This window comes from Dipodomys spectabilis, unplaced genomic scaffold (genome assembly GCF_019054845.1).
Source record: "Dipodomys spectabilis isolate Male_0828 unplaced genomic scaffold, ASM1905484v1 ptg000173l, whole genome shotgun sequence".
Taxonomy (NCBI): domain Eukaryota; kingdom Metazoa; phylum Chordata; class Mammalia; order Rodentia; family Heteromyidae; genus Dipodomys; species Dipodomys spectabilis.
The window spans coordinates 10,832,151-10,858,951 of NW_024870850.1; the positions used below are offsets into that span (position 1 = coordinate 10,832,151).

Here is a 26,801-nt window from a genome sequence, read left to right on the forward strand (position 1 = left end):
CTGTAACCCTAGCTACTTAGGAGACTGAGATCTGAGGATAGCAGTTTAAAGACAGCCTGGGCAGGAAAGCCCCTGAAACTCTATCTCCAATGAACCACCAGAAAATCGGAAGTGGTGCTGTGGCTCAAGTGGTAGAGCGCTAACCTTGAGCTGAAGAGCTGAGGGACAGCGCCGAAGCCAGGGAAGATGCTCAGGGACATAGCTGGGCCCCCATGGTCATGCCTATAATCCTAACTACTCAGGAAGCTGAGATTTAATATCATGGTTCAAAGCTAGTCCAGGCAGGAAAGGCCCTGAGACTCTTATCTCCAGTTAATCACCAAAAGACCAGAAGTAGAGCTATGACTCAAGTGTTAGAGTGCCACCATTGAGCAAAAAAGCTGAGGGACAGCATCCAGGCTTTGAGTTCAAGCTTTAGGAGCAGTGCACGTGTGTATGCGCCTCCCTCCCACCCCCCCACTACCATCATGGATTTGTCTGCCTGAGCTGGCGTCACACTGATCTCTCAGGTGTCTATCTCTTGAGTAGCTAGAATTACAGACATGAGCTACTAGTGCCTGGCTTCCTTTTTCTCCATTTGCCTCAGTGGTGAGGAACGTCTGGCCTGTGGGCTCTCTAAGGCCTGGTGAAATCACTTGGTACATGATGGAACAGACTTGTGCTTCTTGGTGGCTGGCTGCCTGAACTGATAATTTTATATAGCCCACTAATGATGTTATTAGTATCCAAATGGCCCTCGGCAGTTAAAAGGCTCGCCATTCCAGGGAAGCGGGGGACATTGTCCCCTGACCTGGTCTGATGGAAGTGGGTCTGGGATGAGGGGACTGGAGGCAGGTCCGTCAGCCCCATGGGAGTCCACTGAATCACATCAGTTTCTAGGGTGGCCTACCCGTCAGAAGAGAACAAAGACAGCTTGCCTGCTCTTGCCAAGGTAAGCCCGTGTTGCTCTTCCCAGTGAGTGTGGTAGACTGAAATGTGTGTACTCTTTCACTGGGGGTGAGGGCATGTGTTTGGTGGCATGATATTTTGACCCTGTGAGTCTCACAGGTTTTTTTTTTCTTTTTTCTTTTTTCTTTTGGTCTGTCGTGGGGCTTGAACTCTGGGCCTGGGTGCTGTCCCTCAGCTCTTCAGCTCAAGGCAAGGGCTCTACCACTTGAGCCACAGCGCCACTTCCCATTTTCTAGTCCTTTATTGGAGATGAGTCTCATGGACTTTCCTGCCCGGGCTGGCTTTGAACCTTGATCCTCAGATCTCAGCCTCCTGAGTAGCTAGGATTACAGGCGTGAGCCACCAGCGCTGGCTTTCTCACAGGTTTTCTATGGTTCCTCTATCCTCTGCATGGTAGATAGTGCAGTTAGGATTCTTGCACCGGATAGTGGTGTCCTGTCCCTGAGCTTGTTGCTCAAGGCTGGCACTCTACCACTTTGAGCGAGGCATGAACAACCTGGGCCTGCTTTTTTTTTTTTTTTGGTTGGTTCTGGGGCCTGAACTCTGGGCCTGGCCGAGCGCTCTCACTTGAGCCACAGCGCCATTTGCAGCTTTTTTCTGCTTATGTGGTGCTGAGGAATTGAACCCAGGACCTCATGCATGTGAGGCAAGCACTCTACCACTGAGCCACCTTCCTAGCCTTGGGCCTGCTTTTTTTTTTTTTTTTTTTTTTTTTTTGGGCGGGGGGGGGGGGGTCCGGTTGTGGGGCCTGAACTCTGGGCCTGGGTGCTGTCCCTCAGCTCTTCAGCGCAAGGACGAGAGCTCTACCACTTGAGCCACAGCACCACTTCCGGCTTTTTTCATTTTGCTTATGTGGTGCTAAGGAATCGAACCCAGGGCCTCAGGTATGCAAGGCGAGCGTTCTACCACTGAGCCACCTTCCCAGCCCCCTTGGGCCTGCTTTTTAAGATTTTTTTTTTGCCAGTTGTAGGGCCTGAACTCTGGGCCGGGGCACTGTCCCTCAGCTCTTCAGCTCAAGGCTAGCGCTCTACCACTTGAGCCACTATACCACTTGTGGCTTTATCTGCTTATGTGGTTTTTTATTAGCATAGTTTAATGGATTGTGGCGTTTCCATTTGTACATACAATGTACCCCATCACCCTCAGTCCTTCTGTCACTTCTCCCCTTAAAAGTTTCAGCAGGTAGCCGGGCACTGGTGGCTCATGCCTGTCATCCTAGCTACTCAGGAGGCTGAGATCCAAGGATCTCGGTTCAAAGCCAGCCCGGGAAGCAAAGACCGTGAGACTCTTATCTCCAATAAAACCACTAGAAAACCGGAAGTGGCGCTGTGGCTCAAGTGGTAGAGTGCTCGCCTTGAGCTGAAGCGCCCAGGGACAGCGCCCAGGCCCAGATTCAAGCCCCACGACCGACCCAAAAAAAAAAAGTTTCAGCAGGTGTTATCGTTCTATTTTCATATATGCATATAAAATATTTAAGCCAGATTCACTCAAACTCACCCTCTCCCATCCTGCTGATTCTCTCCCTCTGTAACTTGTTGACTGCACCTAATTTAAACAAGAGTGCACTATAGCAAAATTTTTTTCTCCCCATGACTATCCTATGGCTTGAACTCAAGACTTAGATGCTGTCCTTGAGCTTTTGTGTTCAAGGATAGCACTTTACCATTTGAACCACAGCTCTGCTTCTGGCTTTTTTTTTTTGGGGGGGGGTGATCCTGGAGCTTGAACTCAGGCCCTGGGCACTTCCTTGAGCTTCTCTGTGCTCAAGGCTAGCACTCAACTACTTGAGCCACAGTGCCACTTCCAGCCTTTTCTGTTTATTTGGTAATGAGGAATGGAACCCAGGGCTTCATGCATGCTTGGCAGGCACTCTACAGCTAAGCCACATTCCCAGCTCCTGCTTCTGGCTTTTTTGCCAGCTAAATGGAGACATAAGTCTTACACACTTTTCTGCCATAACTGGCTTTGATCGTGATCCTCAGATCTCAGCCTCCTGAGTAGCTGGGATTCCTGGCCTGAGCCACCTTCGCCCAGCTCTGAATCTATGTTAAATATGCTTTGTAACACTTTTATGGAAATGTTAGAATTTAGGAAACAAGTGATACCATTTTACCATGTTCCTGTAAACATAGCCTCAGTTGTACCGCTGACATTTAACTGTACCTATGTTGTACAGATTAGCTGTCATCTCTAGGCTCTGTTCATCCTTTTGGTTGGCTGGTGGAGACAGGATCTTGCTGTGTGTGCGCCTAAGGTTGCCTGAAATCCATCATGTTCTTTACCTTATGGGGAGTGGAGATTACAGGCTGGAATTCTATCACAGGTGTGTGTACCATCATACCTGGCTGTGGTTCTCTTTGTATTTGAAGTGACACACAGACTTGGTCCATGCCAGCAAGTTTTGAAACTGATGACACTGAATCTGCTCCATAGATAGCCTGTTGGGCACTTCTCAGATGATCCCTGCCACTGTGTTTGATCGCTGTCCTGAAGTTTTCCTGTTCAGTAATTACTTTTTTTTTTTTTTGGTTAGTCTGGGGCTTGAACCCTGACCTCTTCAGATCAAGGCAGGCGATGTACCACTTGAGCCACAGCGCCACTTCCCGTTTTCAAGTGGCTCATTGGTGATAAGAGTCTTATTGGGCTTTCCTGCCTGGGGTGGCTTTGAACCATGATCCTCAGATCTCAGCCTCTTGAGTAGGTAGGATGACAGGCGTGAGCCATCAGTGCCCGGCTTCATGATTATTTTTTGCCTGTTCTAGAAGTTTGTATAACTGGAAGCAGGGTTCATTTTGGTTTGCAGTTTTCTCAGCAGAGCCTGTAGAAGGCAGCTGCCTCTGCGCTGAGTGCCCAGGCCCACCTGATGGAGTTACTGCTTCAGGGACCCAGTCAACTGCTTCTTCAGGAGAGAGTTTTAGACTATCTGTCATCCTCCAATGTAAAGAAAGGTCTTAGCCACCTGGAGCCTTGCTGCCGAGGCTGGCTGTTTGTATTGCGGTGGAGCCAGGTTGACTGAGGTGGACGCGTGTCCTGAGCGCTGGCTCAGGCTTCTGGCTCCTTCGAGGGTTTCGAGGGGAAGCATTTCTTCTTGAAGGACGTGCCATGTGACCAAGTCTCCAGAAACAAGGGACTTATCTGCCTCGCCTGGCATTCCCAGCATGGAGCTCAGTGCCTGGCATGGAAGAAATAAGGATGTATGTGATAAATACTTGTTGAGTAGGCTGGGCGCCAGTGACTCAGGCCTGCAATCCTAGCTACTAGGACACAGATCTGAGGAATTGCAGTTCGAAGTCAGCCCGGGCAGAGAAGTCGGTGAGACTCATCTCTAGTCCATTTAATCACCAAATAGCTGGAAGCTGAGCTGTGGCTCAAGTGGTAGAGCTGTAACCTTGAGTACAAATGATCAGGGACAGAGTTCAAGCCTCAGGGTCGGCACACACACACAAAAACTTGGAGTAAAATACACTTGTAAGCAGAAGCAGATTGATGGGATCACTACAAAGATAATAAAGACTTGAGGTGACAGTCAAGCACAGCTGACTTCTCCCACATTTAGCTCGGCAGTATTTCCTGTCCTTGGCTGTGGGTGGTTTTCTGAGCTTTGGCTTAAATTTATGACATATGAGGGAGGGGAGGGAAGGCTGTCATGGAACTTTTCAAACACGCATTAATAAACCTTGGTCTACCCATCTCCCAGCCTCAACAGCTATGAACACTTTATAGGCTCTTGCATAGGTTGTGTCAAGCTGATAGAAAAGACCTCGTCTGGGCTGGGAAGATGGTTCAGTGGTAGAGTGCTTACCTTGTATGCATGAGGCCCTGGGTTCGATTCTTCAGCCCCACATAAGCAGAAAAAGCCAGAAGTGGTGCTGTGGCTCAAGTGGTAGAGCGCTAGCCTTGAGCTGAAGAGCTGAGGGACAGCCCCCAGGCCCAGAGTTCAGGCCCCACGACCGACCAAAAAAAAAAAAAGTTAAAAAAGAAAAGACCTGGGGCTGGGAAGATGGCTCAGTGGTAGAGCGCTTGCCTTGCATGCCTGAGGCCCTGGGTTCGATTCCTCAGCACCACATAAGCAAAAAAGAAAAAAGCCAGAAGTGGCGGTGTGGCTCAAGTGGTAGAGTGCTAGCCTTGAGCTGAAGAGCTGAGGGACAGCGCCCAGGCCCAGAGTTCAGGCCCCAGGACCGGACCCAAAAAGAAAAGAAAAGAAAAGACCTCCTCAAAGCTGGTGAGCTGATGGCTCACCTGTAACCCTGGCTACCGAGGAGGCCAATGTTTGCAGTTTGAATCCAGCCCAGGAAAGAAAGTCCAGCCAGGGCAAGAAAGTCCTTGAGATTCTAGCTTCCATTTAACCAGTAAAAAACCAGAAATGGCTGGGCACCAGTGGCACATGCTTGTTATCCTAGCTACTCAGGAGGCTGAGATCTGTGGATTGTGGTTCAAAGCCAGCCCAGGCAGTAAAAGTGGTGAAACTCTTTAATAAGCTACCAGAAAACCAGAAGTGGTGCTGTGGCTTAAGTGGTAGAGCGCTCACCTTGAGCTGAAGAGTTGAGTGACAGCCACCCAGGCCCAGAGTTCAAGCCCCAAGACTGACAAAAAAAAAAAACCCAGAAATGGAGGGTATGGCTCAACTGGTAAAGCATTAGCCCTTAGTGAAAAAACCAAGTGAGAGAGAGAGGCCTTGAGTTCAAGTCCCAGTTCAGGCACACATAACAAAAGGCCTTCTTGAGACACAACTCAGCATCATTTACTTACCATCCTGCCCTAAGGAAAATTCCTTAATGCAGCCTGCGCGTGGACATGCAGCGCACTGGAGTTGAGCTGTCAGCAGCCTGGTGATGTAGACCTTGTCAGAATGGAAGTTGTTGCCACATTGGAGGGCCCATGGGGTTTGTGCTACCTGCTTGACAGCAACCTGTTTTGTTTCTGTGGTCTCCTGCAGAGGGTAGCACAGCACAGGGAACTCTACGGGAGCCGTTCCCACCACACAAGTAGTGGCTGAACAGTTTCGTGTCTGTATGGTAGCTCCCACACAGTCTCAGCGTGAGTGATCTCTTATCTATCCCACCCTGTGCTCTTCCTCTACCAAGCGCCCCTTCTCATTCTCCTTCCTTACTACCTCCTATTGCCTGGCTTCTTAGAAGTTAGGTTTAACTTAGAACTTAGAAATGTGCAATTCTAGTTCTTGAAGCACTATGGGAAGTTACAGTGTTGAGTAGCTGTGGTAGAATTTGTCCTCAGAACTCATTCCTTCCCAGGTTTGAGCCTCCAGGTTGCTTGTGAGTAATGTAGATGGAAGGGAAAGGGGCTCACCAGGTACGATTGTGGGAAGGAAGGCAGATTCTTGAGGTGCATATTAAGGTAGATGGCCTACGTTGTGGACTAATTAGGAAGATTTCAGTATGGCCAGACTGTTGGTACTGAGTGGGAATTGAGTAGGTTGTGGTCAGCATATTATTTAGAGAGCAGAATTGTAATTTTTGGCTCCTTTGTCCTGAAGACTTGGATTATACTTTTCAGCATCTCAGCCACCCTGAAGTTTACCCAGTTGTTGATGGTGTCACATCTTGTCATATTTGTCAAGAGCCTCTTGCCTTTCTACAGAAGCCCTTTTGGGACCTTCGTCTCTTATGGCTGCTTACGCCTCAAGACTCAGAGACCAAGATTATTAATTATTTATTAATGTATTTATTTTTTGGTCAGTCGTGGGGACTGAACTCTAAGCCTGGGCGCTGTCCCTCTTCAGCTCAAGGTGAGCGCTTATCACTTGAGCCACAGCACCACTTCTGGCTTTTTCTACTTATGTGGTGCTGAGGAATCAAACCCAGGGCCTCATGCATGCGAAGCAAGCACTCTACCACTGAGCCACCTTCCCAGCCCCCAAGATTATTTTTTTGTTTTGATTGAGACACAAGATCTGTCTGGCTATCAAACTTCAGGGTCCTTCTATCTTAGCGTCCATAATTCTGGGATTTATAGTTGTGCACTACCATGTGCTACAAGCACCTTTTTTTTTTTTTTTTTCATTTTTTTTCTTTTCCCCACTCACATTTCCCCCCACACCTTTTTTGTTGTTGTTGTTGGTGTTGGTCATGGGGCTTGAACCCTGGGGCCTGGGCGTTATCCATCAGGTCTTCAGCTCAAGACTAGTGCTCTACCACTTGAGCCATAGTGCCATTTCTGGTTTTCTGGTGGTTCAATGGAGATAAGAGTCTCACTGGGGGTGGCTCAGTGGTAGAGTGCTTGCCTTGCATGCATGAGGCCCTGGGTTCGATTCCTCAGCACCACATAAGCAAAAAGAAAAAAGCTGGACGTGGCGCTGTGGCTCAAGTAGTAGAGCGCTAGTCTTGAGCTGAAGAGCTGAGGGATAGTGCCCAGGCCCAGAGTTCAGGCCCCATGACCAGACCCCCCCCCAAAAAAAAGGGGGGGAGGGCTAGGAAGGTGGCTCAGTGGTAGAGCACTTGCCTTGCATGAATGAGGCCCTGGGTTTGATTACTCAGCACCACATAAGCAAAAAGAAAAAAAGCTGGATGTGGCACTGTGGCTCAAGTGGTAGAGCGCTAGCCTTGAGCTGAAGAGCTGAGGGACAGTGCCCAGGCCCAGAGTTCAGGCCCCACAACTGGACCCCCCCCCCCCCCAAAAAAAAAAAAAAAGAGTCTCACTGGCTTTCCTGGACTGGCTGGCTTTGAATCATGATCCTCAGATCTTAGCCTCCCAAGCAGCTAGGATTACAGGTGTGAGCCACCGGCGCCCAGCCGGTACTTGAGTTTGAACTCAGTCTCACATTTGCTTGATGGTCTTATCACTTGAGCCATACTTCTGCTTGCTAGCAATTCCTCTGGCCTCCAAGTACCAAGATTTTGACAAATAATCTAAGTATCTATAGCTTGTTTTTGGGAAACTGGTTAATATATTTGTTTTGCATTTCATTTTGCTGTGTTTTATTTGGAGTTAGGAATGGAACCAGGGCTGACACTTTTTTTTTTTTTTTAATCAGTCATGGGGCTTGAACTCTGGGCTTGGGCGCTGTCCTTGTGCTCTTCAGCTCATGGTGAGTGCTCTACCACTTGAGCCACAGCGCCACTTCCGGTTTTCTAGTCCTTTATTGGACCTAAGAGTCTCATGGACTTTCCTCCCTGGGCTGGCTTTGAACTGGGATTCTCAGATCTCAGCCTCTTGAGTAGTTAGGTTTACAGGCGTGAGCCATGCCTGACACACATTTTAAAGCACGTGTTGTACCACTAATTAAAGCAGGTGTTTTACCGCTTGGAGCTTCCTGCGTTTGATCTGAGCACTGGCGAGGTAAATTGTGGGTATATATGAAGAAATGGTGAAAGATATTAGAAGAGAAAGTAAAGATTTTCTGAGTCTAGGCCTAGATTCATACCTGGCTTTTGCAGAGCAGATGTTTTCATTTAAGGAAGTTGTGATTAGTTACTTGGACATGGAGGTGTGCCCTGCTGGGTGAGCATGCCCTTCATGTGGAGGGAGCACTGTGGCGGCCTCCCTGCCAGCACCCGGCAGCGCCCACAGCTGCTGATGTTTCATGCATTTTGAAATATTTGAGACTAAAAAGATTTTCTGGTCTTATAGATAGTTGAAGTATTGATAACACCAAGGAAATCTGTCACAATTTGAAAAGATAAGCAAAAGTGATTTCCGGACACTACAGAAAGAGAAGCAAAAATGGTAAGAACAATTTTTCTTTGATTACAGATATTTCTTCATTTATGTACAAAGATGTTTGTAGCATTTCCCCGAAGAGTTTGATTCTACTATCATTTCCTACTAGGATTTTTTTTTTTTTTTTCGGCCATGGGGTTTGAACTCTGGGCCTGGGCACTGTCCCTTAGGTCTTAAGCTCAAGGCAAGTGCTCTACCCCTTGAGCCACAGCGCCACTTCTGGTTTTCTAGTGGTTTTATTGGAGATAAGAGTCTCATGGATTTTACTTCCCTGGCTGGCTTTGAACTGTGATCCTCAGATCTCAGCCTCCTGAATAGTAGGATTACAGGTGTGAGCCACCAGCATCCGGCCCTAGGGTTTTTGTTTTGTTTTGTTTTTGTTGGTGGTGGGACTTGAACTCTGGGCTTGGGTGCTGTCCTTGCGCTCTTCAGCTCAAGGCAAGTGCTCTACCCCTTGAGCCACAGCGCCACTTCCGGTTTTCTAGTGGTTTATTGGAGATAAGAGTCTCACGGACTTTCCTGCCCAGGCTGGCTTTGAACTGGGATCCTCAGATCTCAGCCTCCTGAATAGCTAGGATTACAGGCGTGAGCCACAGGCACCTGGCTGCTCTTTTTTTTTTTTTTTGGTCAGTTGTGGGGCTTGAATTCAGGGCCTAGGCCCTGTCCCCTGAGCTTTTCTGCTTAAAGTTAGTGCTCTACCACTTTGAGCCACAGCTCCACTTTGGTTTTCTGCTGGTTCATTGGAGATACGAGTCTCACAAACTTTTCTGCCCGGGCTGGCTTTGAACCAGGACCCTCAGAGCTGAGCCTCCTGAGTAGCTAGGATGACAGTTGTGAGCGACAGGCAAGGCCTGTTAGGCTTCTTGAACTATAAAGTAATATCTACCATAATATCTGTGTTTCCATGGCCAGCGGGGTTTAAGTTACCTGCGGTCCTCCGCGGTTTGCCAGAGTTAAATTCCAGCAGTAGACAATTCCTAAATTTTAAATTGCACGCCCTCACCATGCCTGCGTCATTCACCTCACTTCATCTCATCACGTAGGCCTTGTATCATCACTTCATCACGAGGAGAAGAAGGGTGAGTACAACACATTATTTTGAGAGAAAACCCACATTCACATAGCTTTTATTACAGTATTGTTAGCATTGCTCTATGTGCTGAAGTGACAAATTGAACCCTACAATGTATGTAGAGGAAAAACAGGCTTTCCTGGGTTCAGTATTGTCTGCAAGTGTCCATTGGGGATCTTGGCTTGTACTCCCATGGATAAAGGGGACTACTGTAGTATGGAAATGAGGGAAATCTATCAGATATTCTGTTTCTCCCACTCCCTGGAGAGAGCAGCTGAATTTGGTGTCATCTTCTGAGTCTCCTTCAGTTGGCACTCATACAGATACAGTCTTATGTGAATGGCGGTGCATCATTTGGAGCTTAAATGCTAAGTGGTGGGTTGCTTGCTCTCTTTGCATCATTTTTAGTATAGTTTTCGCATTTCCAGCGTCCAATGCGAATTTTTGTGAATGACGATCGCCATGTAATGGCAAAGCATTCTTCGGTTTATCCGACACAAGAGGAGCTGGAGGCAGTGCAGAACATGGTGTCCCATACTGAGCGGGCGCTCAAAGCGGTGTCTGACTGGATCGATGAGCAGGAGAAGGGCAGCGGCGAGCCCGCCGAGTCTGACAACATGGACACAGCTCCGGACGATGAGAACAAAGAAGGGGCTGGGTAAGTGCTAGCCAGGCCAGGGCTCAGCATGGAGTTTCCTGAGAAGCTGTAGCCTTTCTGGGTTCCGGCTACACCTGTCCCTACTGAACCAGACTCTCATCGTCCCTCAGGGAACAGAAAGCAGAACACATGACCAGGACCCTCCGGGGTGTGATGCGGGTTGGTCTGGTGGCCAAGGGCCTTCTGCTAAAGGGAGACTTGGATCTGGAGCTGGTACTGCTCTGTAAGGAGAAGCCTACAACTGCCCTCCTGGACAAGGTAGCAGACAACCTGGCCATCCAGCTCGCTGTGAGTGTGACCACAACTAACAGACTCGGGGCTGAGGGCAGCGGTGGGCTGGTGGAGGACCCGGGGCAGAGGATGGAAACTAGCCCGTGTTGGGTATCGTGTCCGCCTTTGCACTTCTCGTGCCTGCACCTTTCTCACAGGTAGCAGGCATATGCCACAGAGCCACAGCGTTGGTGGTAACTCACCTGCTGGCTACTAGGGTGGTGCCCAGACACTGGCAGCTAGTGAGGTCCTGCGCCCGCTGTACGCCATCGTGCACAGCATCGAGGCTGTTTTGCTGGGGGGTAGAATGTCCATGCTGCAGTGGATGTGGAAAGAAGGAAGGAATGAAAATGACGTTTCTGAGAGCCAGACTTGGGCAAATACAGAATTAAAAAAAAAAAATTTAATCAATTTTTATTTATTTATTTTTGCCAATCCTGAGGCTTGAATTCAAGGCCTGGGTGCTGTCCTTGAGCTTCTTCATGTTCAAGGCTAGCACTCTGCCACGTGAACCACAGTGCCACTTACACCTTTTTCTGGGAGGTGTATTGGAGATGAGAGTTTCACAGACTTTCCTGCCTGGGCTGGCTTCAAACTGTGATCCTCAGATCTAAACCTCCTGAGTAGCTAGGATTATAAGCATGAGCTATTGGCACCTGGCACCAGAAATACTTTTGTTTTTTGGTTGGTCTGGGCACTGTTCCTCAGCTCTTTAGTTCAAGGCTAGAGCCCTCCCACTTGAGCCACAGCACCACTTCCGGCTTTCTGCTGTTTATGTGGTGCTAAGGAATCAAACCCAGGGCCTCATGCATGCGAGGCAAGCACTCTACCACTGAGTAACTTACCAGCCCCTACTTTTTTTGGGCTGGGAATGTGGCTTTGTGGTAGAGTGCTTATCTAGCATGCATGAAACCCTGGGTTTGATTTCTCGGTACCATATACACATAAAAATCCAGAGGTGGCACTCTGGCTCAAGTGAGAGTTCTAGCCTTGAGCAAAAGAGGCTCAGGGACAGTGCCCAGGCCCTAATACGGAGGGGAGCCATCTATTTTAGTTATAAAGGCAATGGTCTGTGACATTAATTGAGCATTTCCTATACTAGACTCTAGGCCAGAAGTACTGTGGTCCCCCCCCACACCCCCCTTTTTCTTAGCTTACATTAGTCATTAGAATTGCATTGTCATTGTTACTTTTCTGCATTTACAGTGCGTGTACTATGTACACGTTTACAGTCTGTGTTCAATCTGATCAATTGGAGTCTGGCTCATGTCTCCTGTTTTTTCCCGTTCCTAAGAAAAACTTTCACCTGTAAACATACATTTCATCACATGTGATAAGAATTGGGCCTGGGAGCAAGTGTATTATGCTAGAAATGTCTAAAATGCTACAAATAGATGCACTAAAAATCCTTTTTTCTTTTTGTCGGTCATGGGGCTTGAACTCTGGGCAGGAAGGCTGTCCCTCAGCTCTTCAGCTCAAGGCTAACTCTCTACCACTTGAGTCACAGCGCCACTTCAGGTTTTCTTTTTTTTGGTCTGGTCGTGGGGCCTGAACTCTGGGCCTGGGCGCTGTCCCTCAGCTCTTCAGCTCAAGGCTAGCGCTCTACTACTTGAGCCACAGCGCCGCTTCTGGCTTTTTTCTTATGTGGTGCTGAGGAATCGAACCCAGGGCCTCATACTTGCAAGGCAAGCGCTCTACCACTGAGCCATCTTCCTAGCCCCCACTTCAGGTTTTCTGAGTGGTTTATTGGAGATAAGAGTCTCGTGGACTTTCCTGCCTGGGCTGGTTTTGAATCATGATCCTCAGATCTCAGCCTCTTGAGTAGCTAGGATTACAGGTGTGAGCCACTGGTGCCTGGCATTAAAATACTTTTTTTTTTTAGTGGTAATTTCATTTTTACCATTGTTTGTAAAATATATTAGGGAAAGCAATTTGTTATAAATGATTCTTCCCCCCTCCCCCCCTCTGGTCCTGGGGCTTGAACTCAGGGCCTTGGTGCTGTCCTGAGTAGCTAGGATTGCATGCATGAGCCAGAGGCATTCTACTTAAAATTATTCTTTTTTGTGGTGCTGGGCATGCTACCTACCACTGAGTTGCATCTCCAGCCCTTAGTTTTTCAAGGCTATGTAGTTTAGTTTTTCTGTGAAGTTGCTATGTTGACCAGGCTGGCCTCAAATTCATGATCTTCCTTACTCAGCCTCCCTAGTCCTGTAGTGTACTTCAAGAATGATAAAGGTTTTTATAGGAAGAACTATTGTAAAATCATTCCTTAAGTATACAAATAATAATAGCTCAGTGTTGTAGAGCATGTGTTTAAGCATTTTCTTTTTTTGTGTGTGTGTGGGGGGGTCCAGTCGTGGGCCTGAACTCTGGGCCTGGGCACTGTCCCTCAGCTCTTCAGCTCAAGGCTAGCACTCTACCACTTGAGCCACAGCGCCACTTCCGGCTTTTTTCTTTTTGCTTATGTGGTGCTGAGGAATCGAACCCAGTTCCTCAAGCATGCAAGGCAAGCGTTCTACCACTGAGCCACCTTCCCGGCCCCAGTGTTTAAGCATTTTCAAGGCTAGATTGTTCAAAAATATGTGGTACTGGGACTTGAACTCAGGGCCTTGGCTCTATCCCTGAGCTTCTTTTGCTCAAGGCTAATCTCTACTACATGAGCCACAGCTCTATGGCTTTTTTGGGGATAGTTTTGTGGAGATAAGAGTCTCACAGACTTCTGTCTGGGCTGGCTTCAAACTACGGTCCTCAGAGCTCAGCCTCCTGAGTTGCTAGATTACACGCGTGAGACACTGGCACCTGCCTATTTCCCTAGCTTTTTCACTACTATTGAGTCACAGCTCCACTTATGGCTTTTTGGTGGCTAATTTGAGTTATGAGTCTCATGAACTTTTCTACCCAGGCCAGCATCAAACCCTGATTCTCATTTCATCCTCAGTATCTAGAATTACAAGCATGAGCCACCAGTGCCCAGAATTTTTTTTTTTTTTCGGTCATGGGGCTTGACCTCTGGACTTGAATGCTGTCCCTCAGCTCTTCAGCTCAAGGCTAGTGCACTACCACTTGGGCCTCAGTGCCACTTCCGGTTTTCTGAGTGGTTTATTGGATATAAGAGTTTCATGGACTTTCCTGCCCAGGATGGATTTGAACTGTGATCCTCAGATCTCAGCCTCCTGAGTAGCTAGGATTACAGATGTGAGCCACCGATGCCCGGCTAGTGCCCAGAATTTTGCTGATGCTTGACAATCGATTTTTCCTTGATGATAGTTGGTGTCAACTCCAACACCTATGAGCAAGGCCCAGGAACGCCATTGAGAATCCTGTGATGCACCGAACTGCTTCCCACCTTCAAATTACCCACCTAGAATGTTGATTATGTGGAATTTGTGAAATCCTAACAGTCTTTCCCTTCCATTCATTCAGCATAGTAATGAGTATGAGAAAGCTGGAGTTTTCTCCAAGTCATTTGAATGATCATATAGACAGGAGAAACGAGGCTTGTGGACAAGCAGTGGAGCAATTGTGCCAGATACGCACACTGGGTACCACCAATGTCCAGTGGCTGCTGCTCACAGCATAGAGCCTGTGGTGACTGCATATTTGCCTGGGGTACTCTGCTTCAGTTGAAATGTTTCTATAGCCTTGCCACATGGGCATGTTATGTCCACAGATTGTGACCCTCAATCTTGAAGTCTTGAGCTAGGTGTGGTGGTGTGCATGCCTGTAATACCAGCCCGAGGGATACTGAGGCAGGTAGGCAGAAGGATAAATGAATTCTCTGCCAGCCTGGGGTATGTAGTAAGACCCTGTCTTCAAAAAATAGACCTTTTCCATATGAATTGATTTATTGAAAATTACTGTTAGGTAACCAAAGGAAGATTCACACATAGTTTTTTCCCCAGTCTTGAATAATTCCTTCTTACTATGTTGCTCAGCTGGCCTTGAACTCATGAATCTTTTCCCTCAGGTTCTGAGTGCTAGTGTTACAAGGTGAGGTGTTTATCCCTGCCTTCTGATTGCAATTTCTTCTTTTAACTTAAGTAGTTGTACAAAGGTATTTCAATTCAACATAACAGTTTATGAGGACAATGTTTTGCTCCCCCACCCCACCTTGTGCCCAACCCCACCCATCCCTTCAAGTTGCCTTTTTTTTTAAAAAGTTGGTTCTGGTACTGGGGCTTCTACTCAGGATCTAGGTGCTGTCTTGTAATCATGGCCTGGGCCCAGTCCCGTAGCTTCCTGGGTCAAGGCTGGCACTCTACCACTTCAGTCACAGCTACATTTCAGGCTTTTTTTTTTTTTTAAATACTGGTTAGTTGGTGATGGACTTTCCTGCCTGGGCTGGCTGTGAACCTCTTTTTTTTTTTTTTTTTTTTTCCCTTTCTCTTCTCCTAGTTGTGGTGTTTCAACTCAGGGCCTGGTAACTCTACTGTGTCTGAACTTTTTCACTCAAGGCTAGCACTCTACCACTTTGAGCCACAGTGCCACACCTGGTTTTCTGGTAGTTAATTGGAGATAGGACTTTCAGTCTCACAGACTTTCCTGCCTGGGCTGGCTTTGATTGTGATCTTTAGATCTCGGCCTTCTGAGTAGGATTATAGGCATGAGCCTGGCTCCCAGCTTTGCCTTTGAACCTTGATCCTCAGATCTTCACTTCCTGAGTAGCTAAGGTTACAGGTCTGTGTGAGCCAGTGTGCCCTAGCTCCATCTGTTACCGGTTTTTTGGAGATGGTCATTTTGCCCAGTTACTTGGCTGCTTCTGAACTGCTGGGCTCATGATCCTCTCTTTCCGCTTCCTTGAGTTGCGGAGATCACTGCGCTGCATGCTTCTCCTTTTGTGTTTTCAACCTCCTGGTGGAAGTGGCTTGTCTTGCTGTATGACTTAGTGGTTCCCTCCCTGGAGTGCCTAGAAAATGCCCGGTGTTGGAGTGAGTCAGTTAGGTACTGAAGTCTGGCTGGACGCCTTCGCTCCAGGAAGCGGCAGAGCCAGCCAGCATTATTGATGGCGCTGCAGACCAAGTGTTTTGAAAGCTGTATTTTCTTTTCCAGACTGTAACAGAAGACAAGTATGAAATTCTCCAATCTGTGGATGATGCTGCCATTGTGATAAAAAACACAAAAGAACCTCCATTGTCCCTGACCATCCACCTGACATCCCCTGTTGTCAGAGAAGAAATGGAAAAAGTATTAGCTGGAGGTAGGGAGGCTGAGACAGACCGGCAGAGTTCTGAAACCTTGGAGTTGCCTCACTGGTCAAATGTGCTATTCAGTTTTAGACTGCTTTGATCAGAGGGTGTCGGTGTAGCTCTGACCCATTTTTAACTCTTGAGATCACATGTCTGCCTGGGTCTCGAGCCCTCGGCAGTTTGACCGATGGAGGCACTAAAAGTGAGTAGCACTGTTCAGAGAGGAAGGCGCCATTGTGCTTCTGTTAAGATTTCTCTTAAGACTTCTCAAATGTGTTTGCAACTTGTGTCCATGGTGAACTATTCTGGTATTGGAAAGGAGTGTCCCTGGTAATCTGGTTTTGTAACTGGTAACCACACCCCCGATGGCTTGGGCATGAACATAGGAGTTGGGAGGTCAGCGTGCGCTGCAGAACTGAGGTGTCTTCCTTTGTCCTCTGCCACTGCCGCCTTCCATCACCCTTGAGGGTCTGAGAAGCCAGGGGCTCGTACAGAGGTTTGGATAAGGTTTGAAACCATTGGATATTTTCTATATGGATTTTTGTCCTTCAGACCCTAGTGCTGCCTTTGCGATACACCATGCAGCCTGGGCCCTCCTGGCCTCATCTCAGGCCTTATCCAAATCCCTGATGGACAAGTGGCAGAGCAGACATGCGCCCCAGCAGTACTGCAGCCTAGGCTGACGCCGCCCCCTTGCTGCTGTTGATTCCCTGTGGCGCTCATTCCAGTGCGAATGACCCAAGCCTTCATAGTTTATCCACGTAGGGACGCTGGACCTTTGACCAACAGGACTCTCTCTGTCAAGGGCTGGGGTAGGGCAGTCCCGCCTGGTGGGCGGAGGTGGTCCCCTTTGCCGCAGATTCCTCCGGGGATGGCTGTCGAAGCAGAGAGGGAGTTCATTTCCACTCCCCCCACCTTTTTTTGTGTTTGTTTTTCCTATTGAAAATTCTAGCCTAGCTAACTTAAGGGGAGAAAGCAAGGGACTGGTCTATTAGAAGATAGGATCAGCCTATCTTTTCCCCTTCCCCATGGATTATTCCTTTTAGAATAACTTCCCACTTTGGATTTTTTTTTTCCTTTTTTTTCTTTTTTCTTTTTTTTTTTTCTTTTTTTGTTTTCTTTTTGTTTCTGGGTTTTTTTTTTTGTTTTTTGTTTTTTTGTTTTGTTTTTTGGAGGGGGCCTCCGATTTTTTTTCTGATTTCCTCTCAGGGCAGAGTTGATTGCACTCTAGCTTCTCCTTCCCTGGCCTAGGGTGGAGACGAATGCAGATTCTGGGAGACTGAGCTGCCCTTTAGGAAGCTGCCACTTCCCCTTTCCACCTGACAGAACCCCTTGGTCAAACTGTGCCTTGTCTTCTTATTCCATCCATGAATAGAAACGCTATCAGTCAACGATCCCCCGGATGTTCTGGACAGGCAGAAATGCCTTGCTGCCTTGGCGTCCCTCCGACACGCCAAGTGGTTCCAGGTTTGCATTTTGTTCTTCTCTTTGTCTTTTGGTAGAGAATTCCTAAGTTTTAATGTGGCTAACTTTGACCATAAAGTCTCTATATAACATTGACCATAGCCGTGCCATCTTGTTAGCACCTGCGGCCGTGCAGCTGCTAAAGGAGCGCACTAAACCAATTGGACACCCCCAGGAGGCTCGCACCAGCACAGGTGGGCTGCTGCTGCTTTGCCTCGAGTAACAGCACTGTCTGGGCAGGGAGCGCGCAGCGGGCCACACCCTTGGTGGTCTTGCACCCCTGCTTACCCTTGGCAAAGCAGCACCGTGAGACTTGTGTTGTTCATGTTTGCCTGGCATCTGGCGATGCCTCTGTGTAAAGGGCCTGTGCTTTCTTCCTCCAGGCCAGAGCCAACGGGCTGAAGTCCTGTGTCATTGTCATCCGGGTCCTGAGGGACCTGTGTACCCGTGTACCCACCTGGGGACCCCTTAGAGGATGGGTAAGGCCCCTTCCAGTTGGGGATACAGAGCAGTGGGAGCAGAGGGCGTCCCTATCCCAGGAATCATACGTGGTGCTGGGCAGGCAGAGTGCTCTGGGGGGTCGCCGTCATACTCCCTCAGAGCAGCTAGTGGAGAACTGCTGAGATGCTTCAGAGCCCCGGGCGGGGGGGAGGGGGGGTGCTAAGAACAAGACTAGCACCTTTTGTGGGGGACACACAGCTCTCAATGGGGAGTGGAGGAGGCTGGCTGCTTGCTGGAGTGGTGTGCCCCACTCTATAGCAAAGCGCATGCTTGCCTCAGTTTCTAAGCCAGTAAAACAGCGACCGGGGCCAGCCAGTTCTGACCAGCTGCCATGCCCTTGCAGCCCGCTCTGAAGACGTTTGTAAATGATCACATTTTATTATAATGACCTAAAGACATCTTCCTCGCGCCTCCTGGCCCATAAGCCGAAAGGATTTCATGTCCTTTTCAAAAAGTCTGCCTGTGTGTGCCTGTCCCCTGCTGTGTTGGGCTGTGACATTGCCATGGTGGCTGTGGCTCTCCACCCACTCCGTAATAACGCTCCCCTGGGAATTCGCTGTCCCCTTCTGCAGCTGGTGGCTCACTGTTCCTCTTGCCTTTTAGCCCCTGGAGTTGCTGTGTGAGAAATCCATCGGCACGGCCAACAGGCCCATGGGTGCTGGCGAGGCCCTGCGGAGAGTGCTGGAGTGCCTGGCTTCGGGCATCGTGATGCCAGGTTGGGGCCTTGTGCTTTGAGAAGTGGCAGGGAAAGGACAGGGATCAAGGCCCTGTGGCCACCTCCTCTCCGGTCCACTAACTGGGTTAGGGCAGCAGCAGCAGCCCCAGGTCCCCTAGGGCGAAGCATGTGACTACCCTCTTGCACCATCATATCCAGCCCTGAGCCGGGTCCGCAGCCCTGATTCCAAGGGCGGATCCGGGGGCAGTGGTGACCCACTCCCACGTGGCTTTTCTTGCTCTGAGACACATGTGGATTATTTCTGTCAAGGGCTGGACGCCGAGTGGGTCACCGAGCTCGGCGTGTTTTCCAGAGCTGGGTGTGGATGGGGCGCGGGGGGGTAACGCACCTGGTCCCTCAGCCAGCAGAACTCTTCCGAGACGCTAAAAGATAATCCTCTGCATATCTTCCTTGTTTCCTGCCTTCAGATGGTTCTGGCATTTATGACCCTTGTGAAAAAGAAGCCACTGATGCTATTGGGCATCTAGACAGACAGCAACGGGAAGATATCACACAGAGTGCGCAGGTATAGTCGTCGCCATTGCCAGCGTGAGCCCTTGCCCAGTCTGCACTCACTGGCTCCCAGTTCCATGACTGGCTATTCTCAGGGCAGCCCCTGGATCGCAGGCTCAGGTTGGGGACAAAGGCGAAGGCACAGATCTGATACAGGGTGCCCCAATCTGGGCTGCTTCTTTCCCCTGGTGCCATGCGTGGTGGTTGTCTGCCCCTCCCTCCGCTTGCCCGCGTGCCATGTTTGCACGAGGACCGTTCTGGGGCTCTTCCCCGGCAGGCTCACCACGTGGCTCCGTGTGGCAACCAGTCCCCAGGTTGGGGTCTCCTGTATTCCTCTCCGGGGGGGTGGTCACAGACTGGCCCTCCCCCACAGCAAGGCTGGGCTCAAGCAGTCAGGCCCTGCCGTAGCTGTCAGGGAACCCCTTGCTGATGTAGGGGAGACCATTAGCAGCCCTGCAGCTCCTGCCCCCCTCTCAGAAAGCAGTAGTGAGCGCACAGACCGAGGCCTCCGGCGCCGGGCATCCGAGTGAAACTCTTCTTCCCCCCCCTCCAGCACGCTCTGCGGCTCGCTGCGTTCGGCCAGCTCCATAAAGTGCTGGGCATGGACCCCCTGCCCTCCAAGATGCCCAAGAAACCAAAGAACGAGAACCCAGTGGACTACACCGGTACGGGCGCCGGGCCAAGGGCCAAGGGCCGCTCCCGCCTCCCTGCCTTGCTCTTAGCCGTTTCTGTCCTGCTTTCTCCTTCCAGTTCAAATCCCGCCCAGCACCACGTACGCCATTACACCGATGAAACGCCCCATGGAGGAGGACGGGGACGAGAAGTCCCCAAGCAAGAAGAAGAAGAAGATCCAGAAGAAAGGTGTGGGGGCAGCTCACCGTCCCCACCCGCTCTCATTGCCTGCCTGCTCCAGCTCTCGTTTGCTTGGATGACACAGTAGTTTTGAGTCTGGCGTCACAGACCTGTGTGTGTGTCTGTCTGTCTGGTGTCTGTCATGTCTGTCTGAGTGTGTGTGCGCGCCTCCCTCCCCCCACGCTGCTGGAGTTACGCAGGCCACCGGGGTTCCTCCTGCTCCATTCTGGCCGAGGACTGCTGAAGTCTCACCCCGAGTTGTCTTGTTGCAGAGGAGAAGACCGAGCCTCCCCAAGCCATGAACGCCCTGATGAGGCTGAACCAGCTGAAGCCGGGGCTGCAGTACAAGCTGATCTCCCAGACGGGGCCTGTGCACGCCCCCATCTTCACCATGTCTGTGGAGGTGGACGGCAGTTTGTTTGAGGCCTCGGGGCCATCTAAAAAGACTGCCAAGCTGCACGTGGCCGTGAAGGTACTGTACGTCTTGCGGTGGGAGAAGCAGCAGGAGGGCGGGGCGGGGCGTCAACAGAGGGATGTGGTTAGATTTTTGAGCACTTGCCAAAGCCACGCGTGGCCAACCCCACTCCCCCGCCCCCCATCCAGGGTCCTCCCCAGCTAGCTGGGCCTCAGGGAGAAGAGGCCAACGTTAGTGGCCAGGCTCTGCTCAGTGCTCCCAGTCCAGGAGGCCCCCGTATGTTGTCCCTGTTCCCCTCTTCCCCCTCACCCCCGTCTCACCAGCTCTGTACCCTCCAGGTGCTACAGGACATGGGCTTGCCAACAGGTGCTGAAGGCAGAGACTCCAGCAAGGGGGAAGACTCTGCCGAGGAGACCGAGGCAAAGCCCGCCGTGGTGGCGCCGCCCCCCGTGATGGAAACATCCTCGAACCCCAATGCTGCCTTCCCCGCCGACGCCACTGCCGAGGTGAGCTCATGGTAGGCACTGGAGGTGGCCACTGAAGCGGTGTAGACAGGACGCTTCCCCCCTTTCCCGTGGGCAGGGTAGACCTTCAGGCAGTGGCCCTTACAAGAAGCTGCAGGGAGCTCAGGGAGCTTAGGTAGAGCCAAGTACCTGCCCGCACCTCAAGCCAGGTGCAAGCTAGTAAGCTCGTGGGGTGCTGGGGGGTGTTGATGCCATCCTGGACAGCCCATCCTTGAGAGCTGGCACAGAGAGGGTGGGGAGAATAGGGCCTCCCCACCCCCACCCCGCTGCCGCCGGGCCTCCTGTCCCGCCGGGGGCCTGCAGCTGAGTGTGTTGGTTTTCTTCTGTGTTTTCCCTGAGAACGTAAAACAGCAGGGGCCGATCTTGACGAAGCACGGCAAGAACCCCGTCATGGAGCTCAACGAGAAGCGCCGCGGCCTGAAGTACGAACTCATCTCCGAGACAGGCGGCAGCCACGACAAGCGTTTCGTCATGGAGGTAAGGGAGATTTTGGGGTGTGGGTGTCTCCGGAGTCCCCCACCGCCCTGCCCCACGGGAGGAGGCCCTGATCACCTGCCGTGTGCCTTCCCGCAGGTTGAGGTAGACGGCCAGAAGTTCCAAGGTGCTGGCTCGAACAAGAAGGTAGCAAAGGCTTATGCTGCTCTGGCCGCGCTCGAAAAGCTTTTCCCCGACGCCCCCCTCTCCCTGGATGCCAACAAAAAGAAGAGAACCCCCGTTCCTGTCAGAGGTGGACCCAAGTTTGCCACCAAGGTGACCGCTTCTCCTCCTCCTCCATGCACCCCGACCTCTCCCCCCCCCCCCCCCGTCCTCTTGGGAAGCCAAGGGGCCTCACCCTCCCGTGCTCTCTTGTCCAGCCCCACAGCCCTGGCTTTGGCATGGGGGGACCCATGCACAACGAAGTGCCCCCACCCCCCAATCTCCGAGGCCGGGGTCGAGGAGGTAACATCCGCGGGCGAGGCCGGGGACGAGGATTCGGCGGTGCCAACCACGGAGGCTACATGAACGCGGGTGAGGGCGAGGGCTCTAGTCCCACGTGTCCCCAGCTCACGCATACGCGCACGTGCACTGAGAAGCTGAAGGAGAAGGGGGTCTAAGGCAGCCCCCCTCCATCCTGGGACGTGTCTGCTCTCTTGCAGGGGCCGGCTACGGCAGCTACGGCTACGGCAGCAACTCGGCGACGGCAGGCTACAGTAAGTGTGCGCTTCCGTGTGTGTCCACGTGGGAGGCGGCGCAGCATAGTGTGGGCCTGAGTGTAGGGCGGGGCGCCCACGGGGCTTCCCTGAGGCTCAGAGCCACCCGCACCTTTTTGCGGAGTTTGGCCAGTCGGCCCTCCAAGCCCCCATCCCGCCCGCGAGTCCTTGGTTCATAAGTGCCAACACACCAAGCTCATGTGCCTGCCAAGTTCCTTAGAAGTCCAAATTTGCCATTTCTCTGCTGTATGCCGTGCGAAGCACCAGTCTTGGCGAGTGCACCTTTCCTGCCCAAGCACCGCTACTGTCCTGAGAAAGAGCCTTCACTGGGGGCCACAGGAGCAGAGAAATCTAGAACATGAGTTCAAATGTGGCGCTCTGTGCCCTTTTTCAAAAGAATTCTAATTTCTTCTCTCTGCTCTGTCTCCCCCTTTTGTAGGTGACTTTTTCACAGACTGCTACGGCTATCATGATTTTGGGTCTTCCTAGAGCGTCTAAAAGTATTGCACACAAAATCAACTTTTTACTCCAATTTCTTCCAACTCCAAAACCCAAAGTGTCCGTGCTGTGTCCCTGTGCTCCACTGGGTTTCTCAACCGTGGCTTTCCACCGCAGCTTGTCTGAAACTCTTAGCCTGCAGAATTTAAGACAATGGCAGTTCTTATCGTGATTTGCCTTTGAACCTTGGTCATTTTGAAGTTCACACTAAGTGGAGAACACTTTCCCAGAGAATGTATCTCTGTGCACGCTTGCACGGAACTTTAGAGCCAGTGCTGTTGAGCATCGAGGCAAAAGCCCACCCGTGCTTTATCTAGAAAGCATTCCTTTATTCAAAGAGACAGACAGTGACACATTTTAATCTACCTTTGTCTTAATTTGCAGCAGGTTTTGTATGAATTTTTAATCTCCTAACCGATCCCCAAACCTGGTTGATGCCTTTGACAGTGATGAAAACCACGTCACCACACTGATCCAAAGGCCGGCGACTTTTTTTCTTTGTATCCCGCCTGTACCGTGCTGGGAAGGCGCCCTGGGAATGGTGCCCTGGGCGGAGGCCATGCCCGCCTGTTTAAAGGCTCTGGTGGGCTGCTTGTTGGTCGGGTGCAGTATTTTGTGGCTGGTTTGGCTAGAGTGGACTCTCAAAGGTATCAAAACTGTGCTTCCATCACCTGTGCGAGAGACAGACGAGCTTCAAGGGGTTAGAGAATGTGAAATTTTGCAAGTCCTGGTCACAGCTGCAAACGCAAGGGATTCTGGATGTTTGACTTTTGACTCTTTAACGGGGCTTTAAAAAACAAAACAAAAAGATCACGCAGTAGAAGCCTAGTACATCCCTGACTTCCCAGCGGCGAGCCGGCTTTGGGTCCCCCAGGGCCTGGCAGCCCTTCCTCGCTGCCTCCCTCACCAGGTTTGGGTTGTCTGGTGGGCGCTTCGGTGGATACGGTGGCTTCGGTTATTTTAGCTGCCCAGCCTGCCTCTGTCTTGACTTGCAAGATTTTGCATTCATTCAGGCAAAACTGGTCAAAAATGGTTACCATGTGTGATTTGTTCCCAAGGTTTGAAACATTCAGTGAGACTTTTTAAAACTTGGATTGCATGATGTATTTTTTTTTTTAGAAAGTTATTGTTTGAGTATATGTCTTTTTATACCAGGAAATAGTTATCCTGAATGACGTTGAAACTCCCTCCTCCCCTTTATTTTTTTTTTGGAATCAATACATGTTAAAGTAATGAGCCCTCGGTACTTGCGTCTTCATTCATTCCCGGCTTTAGACGGATGCTCAGTGTAGGCTGCTGGGGAAGCCGGACTAGAGGCTGGGGTGGGGGTGGGGGACTACTCGGAGGGGGTGCCGAGGTCCTTGTCCACCCAGCCTCCTCACTGAGCTTCCGCACATTTGCTTTCTTGCACTGTGGGACACGTCCTCCTCCTCGGTGTGTACTTTGTGATCGGGGAGGGGAGGGGAGGAGGGGGGCTGCCCAGAGAAAAAGGTCCAGTGTATAGACTGGTTCTGTCTTCCCCCAGTGCTTGTGCCAGTGGCCCACAACATGGCAGCAAATGGGGTGCGTTTCTCCGGGGGATGGAATGCCTGGGAGGACTGCCAAACTGTCTCCCCTCCCCCCCCCCCCCCCGTGCCCCACCCCCAAAGTGTGGGATCCTCAGTGCTCAACCTGGGGAAGACTGACAGGCTAGGCTGTGTGGGACGTTCCTCTCCCTCCCACCCACCCTGGGCCTGGCCAGGAGCATGCGCTGGCCGGCTGTGGCAGAGGGGCCTGTGTGCCCAGGCCCTGGAGCCTTGTAGCCCCTACTTGAGCGCTGGGGAAGGCCTGGCCTGGCCCCTGAGAGCTGCCCTGTGGCCTGGCCAGCTCGGCCTCAGCTTTCCCACCCTCAGAGTTCCACAGCCATGTCTCGCACTGCCAACGAGGGGCATCCTGGAACCATGGAGGCTGCAATTGTCCCCCACCCCACCCTACCCCTCAGTCTCTGGCAAGGCGGTGTGGTGAAAGCCTAGTGCCCACATGTGGGGGTCTTCCCATGAGCTCAGCCCTGCTGATGCCCAGCGGCTGTGCTGGGGGAATAGTTAAGGGGTCTTGCATGGTCATCTGGATGTCCAGCCTGATTTTGGGGACCCCCTTCTGTACCGTAGGTCATGTGTTTTTTTGTACAAGTAGCACTGGGGGGACACCCGCACTTGATCAAGGAGTTTCAAATTGCTCTTCCGAGAACCAGGCTGGACCACTTGGTCTTTGCAGGACAGTGGTGGTTTTAGAGGCCTCGTTCCGGAACATCTGGGGTCCCCGGCCTAGGCCTGCCAAGCCCGTTTCCATCCAGCACAGAACGGAGGAGGTGGGGGTGGCTCGCTGCTTCTCTGGGGCTTTGCTTTTCCTGTCACCGTTGGGGACATCTGGGTAGCCGTCAGCTAGTCCTGAATGTCATCCGCGCTCGGAGCCCATCTCATTGTAATGTTGACATCTGCTGCACAGCTGCTGTCGTGCGCTGCTTGGCAAAGACCCCTTGTTGTCACCAGCTGATGGGTGAGTGGAGCCGAAGGCTGCGCCGGCCTGCGGCAGGCTGCCTTGACCACCAGAGCTGCGGCTCTGTCCTCTTCCTCGCTGTCTTTGGGCAGCCCCTTGTGCGCGCGTGCGCGTGCAGGTCAGCCTTCAGGGCCCACGGCTGCCACCTTCCTTTCCCTCGCCTCCCCTGCCTCCCAGACCCTCTGCCTGACCCCCTGCCTCCCTGTTTAGGTCAATTCTACAGCAACGGAGGGCATTCTGGGAATGCCGGTGGTGGTGGCGGCGGCGGGGGCGGTGGTGGCTCCTCTGGCTACGGCTCCTACTACCAAGGGGACAGCTACAGCTCGCCGGTGCCCCCTAAGCATGCTGGGAAGAAGCCGCCGCACGGGGGCCAGCAGAAGCCCTCCTACGGCTCCGGCTACCAGGCCCACCAGGGCCAGCAGCCGTCCTACAACCAGAGCCAGTACGGCAGCTATGGCCCACCACAGGGCAAGCAGAAAGGCTACAACCACGGTCAGGGCAGCTATTCCTCCTACTCCAACTCGTACAGCTCCCCCGGGGGCGGCGCCGACTACAGCTACGACAGCAAATTCAGTGAGTTGGCCTCCAGCCCAGGGCTTGGTGCAGGATACTCGGGTGCTTCGGCGGGCCCACGCAGCCCACACAGCGCTGCTGCACGTGGAGTTTTAACTCGAGACCACCTCTTGGGAGGAGGCTGTGGAGGGAGGCAGTGTTGCGTCCAGTCCCTGTTCCAGCCCACATTTGTTGTTGTTGCTGTTGTTGTTGGTCGTGGGGCTTGAACTCTGGGCCTGGACACTGTCTCTGAGCTCTTCAGCTCAAGGCGAGTGCTCTATCACTTGAGCCACAGCGCCACATCTGGTTTTCTGGTGGTTTATTGGAATAAGAGTCTCATGGAGGGGCTGGGAAGGTGGCTCAGTGGTAGAGCGCTTGCCTTGCATGCCTGAGGCCCTGGGTTCGATTCCTCAGCACCACATAAGCAAAAAGAAAAAAGCCTTGAGCTGAAGAGCTGAGGGACAGCGCCCAGGCCCAGAGTTCAGGCCCCACGACCGGACCCCCCCAAAAAAAAAAAAGAGTCTCATGGACTTTTCTGCCCGGGCTGGCTTTGAACCACGATCCTCAGATCTCAGGCTCCTGAGTAGCTAGGATTATAGGAGTGAGCCACGGCACCTGGCTAGCACACATCTTTTCCTTCTACTTCATGCTCAGACCCAGTGGGTTGTGCTGCATGTGGGCTCTGTGGGGTGGAGTAGGCGTGTGTGTGTGTGTGTCCTCGTGACGGGGGCGGTGGGCAGCAGCGAGGCGCTGTGCATGGTGGGGGATGTCAGGGAGGGAGCAGGTGCCATCCCTGGGGACTGGCCAGGGTCAGGGCATAGTCACTTACTGGGTTCTGTTTGGAACCTAGTACTTACTTATAGGGCTGACATGTGCCACAGTTAAGCAGGGACTTGTGCAGTGCCAGTGGGGCCCTGGCCCACCCCCACCTTGCCTTCCCCAGGCCCCCTAACTGCTGTTTTCTCTCCCCTAGACTACAGTGGTAGTGGAGGCCGAAGTGGCGGGAACAGCTATGGCTCAGGCGGGTCCTCCTACAACCCTGGGTCACACGGGGGCTACGGCGGAGGTTCTGGGGGCGGCTCTTCATACCAAGGCAAACAAGGTGGGCCCAGGGAGTAGGTGGCAGGTCCTGCCTGGTGGTGCTGTGAAGCTAGGAGCCAGGGCAGGAACAGAGGGCTTGTGGGTGGGTGCACTGGCAAGCTGCTTGCCGCTTCTAAGTAGGACCCACCAT

General features: G+C 51.7%; 1 protein-coding gene across 10 annotated transcripts in view; it reads left to right on the forward strand.

The window, feature by feature from the left end:
- The window catches only part of Ilf3 (interleukin enhancer binding factor 3), a 41,126-nt gene that overhangs the window by 13,481 nt on the left and 844 nt on the right, over positions 1-26,801 (forward strand). Inside the window, exons 2-20 of one of the 10 annotated variants that reach the window (XM_042693656.1) lie at positions 8,536-8,631; positions 9,669-9,704; positions 10,126-10,355; positions 10,466-10,643; positions 15,675-15,822; positions 17,187-17,278; positions 17,659-17,754; positions 18,380-18,491; positions 18,920-19,017; positions 19,558-19,669; positions 19,755-19,865; positions 20,129-20,328; positions 20,610-20,777; positions 21,135-21,272; positions 21,369-21,545; positions 21,650-21,803; positions 21,932-21,985; positions 25,229-25,591; positions 26,544-26,672. In XM_042693656.1, coding sequence (XP_042549590.1) covers positions 8,629-8,631; positions 9,669-9,704; positions 10,126-10,355; positions 10,466-10,643; positions 15,675-15,822; positions 17,187-17,278; positions 17,659-17,754; positions 18,380-18,491; positions 18,920-19,017; positions 19,558-19,669; positions 19,755-19,865; positions 20,129-20,328; positions 20,610-20,777; positions 21,135-21,272; positions 21,369-21,545; positions 21,650-21,803; positions 21,932-21,985; positions 25,229-25,591; positions 26,544-26,672 — 2,599 coding nt within the window. In that variant the 5' untranslated portion in view covers positions 8,536-8,628. Of the gene's footprint in view, positions 1-8,535; positions 8,632-9,668; positions 9,705-10,110; positions 10,356-10,465; positions 10,644-15,674; positions 15,823-17,186; positions 17,279-17,658; positions 17,755-18,379; positions 18,492-18,919; positions 19,018-19,557; positions 19,670-19,754; positions 19,866-20,128; positions 20,329-20,609; positions 20,778-21,134; positions 21,273-21,368; positions 21,546-21,649; positions 21,804-21,931; positions 21,986-22,424; positions 23,726-25,228; positions 25,592-26,543; positions 26,673-26,801 lie in introns of those variants that run through there. The other 9 variants (XM_042693657.1, XM_042693658.1, XM_042693661.1 and 6 more) reach the window with 9 other exon arrangements.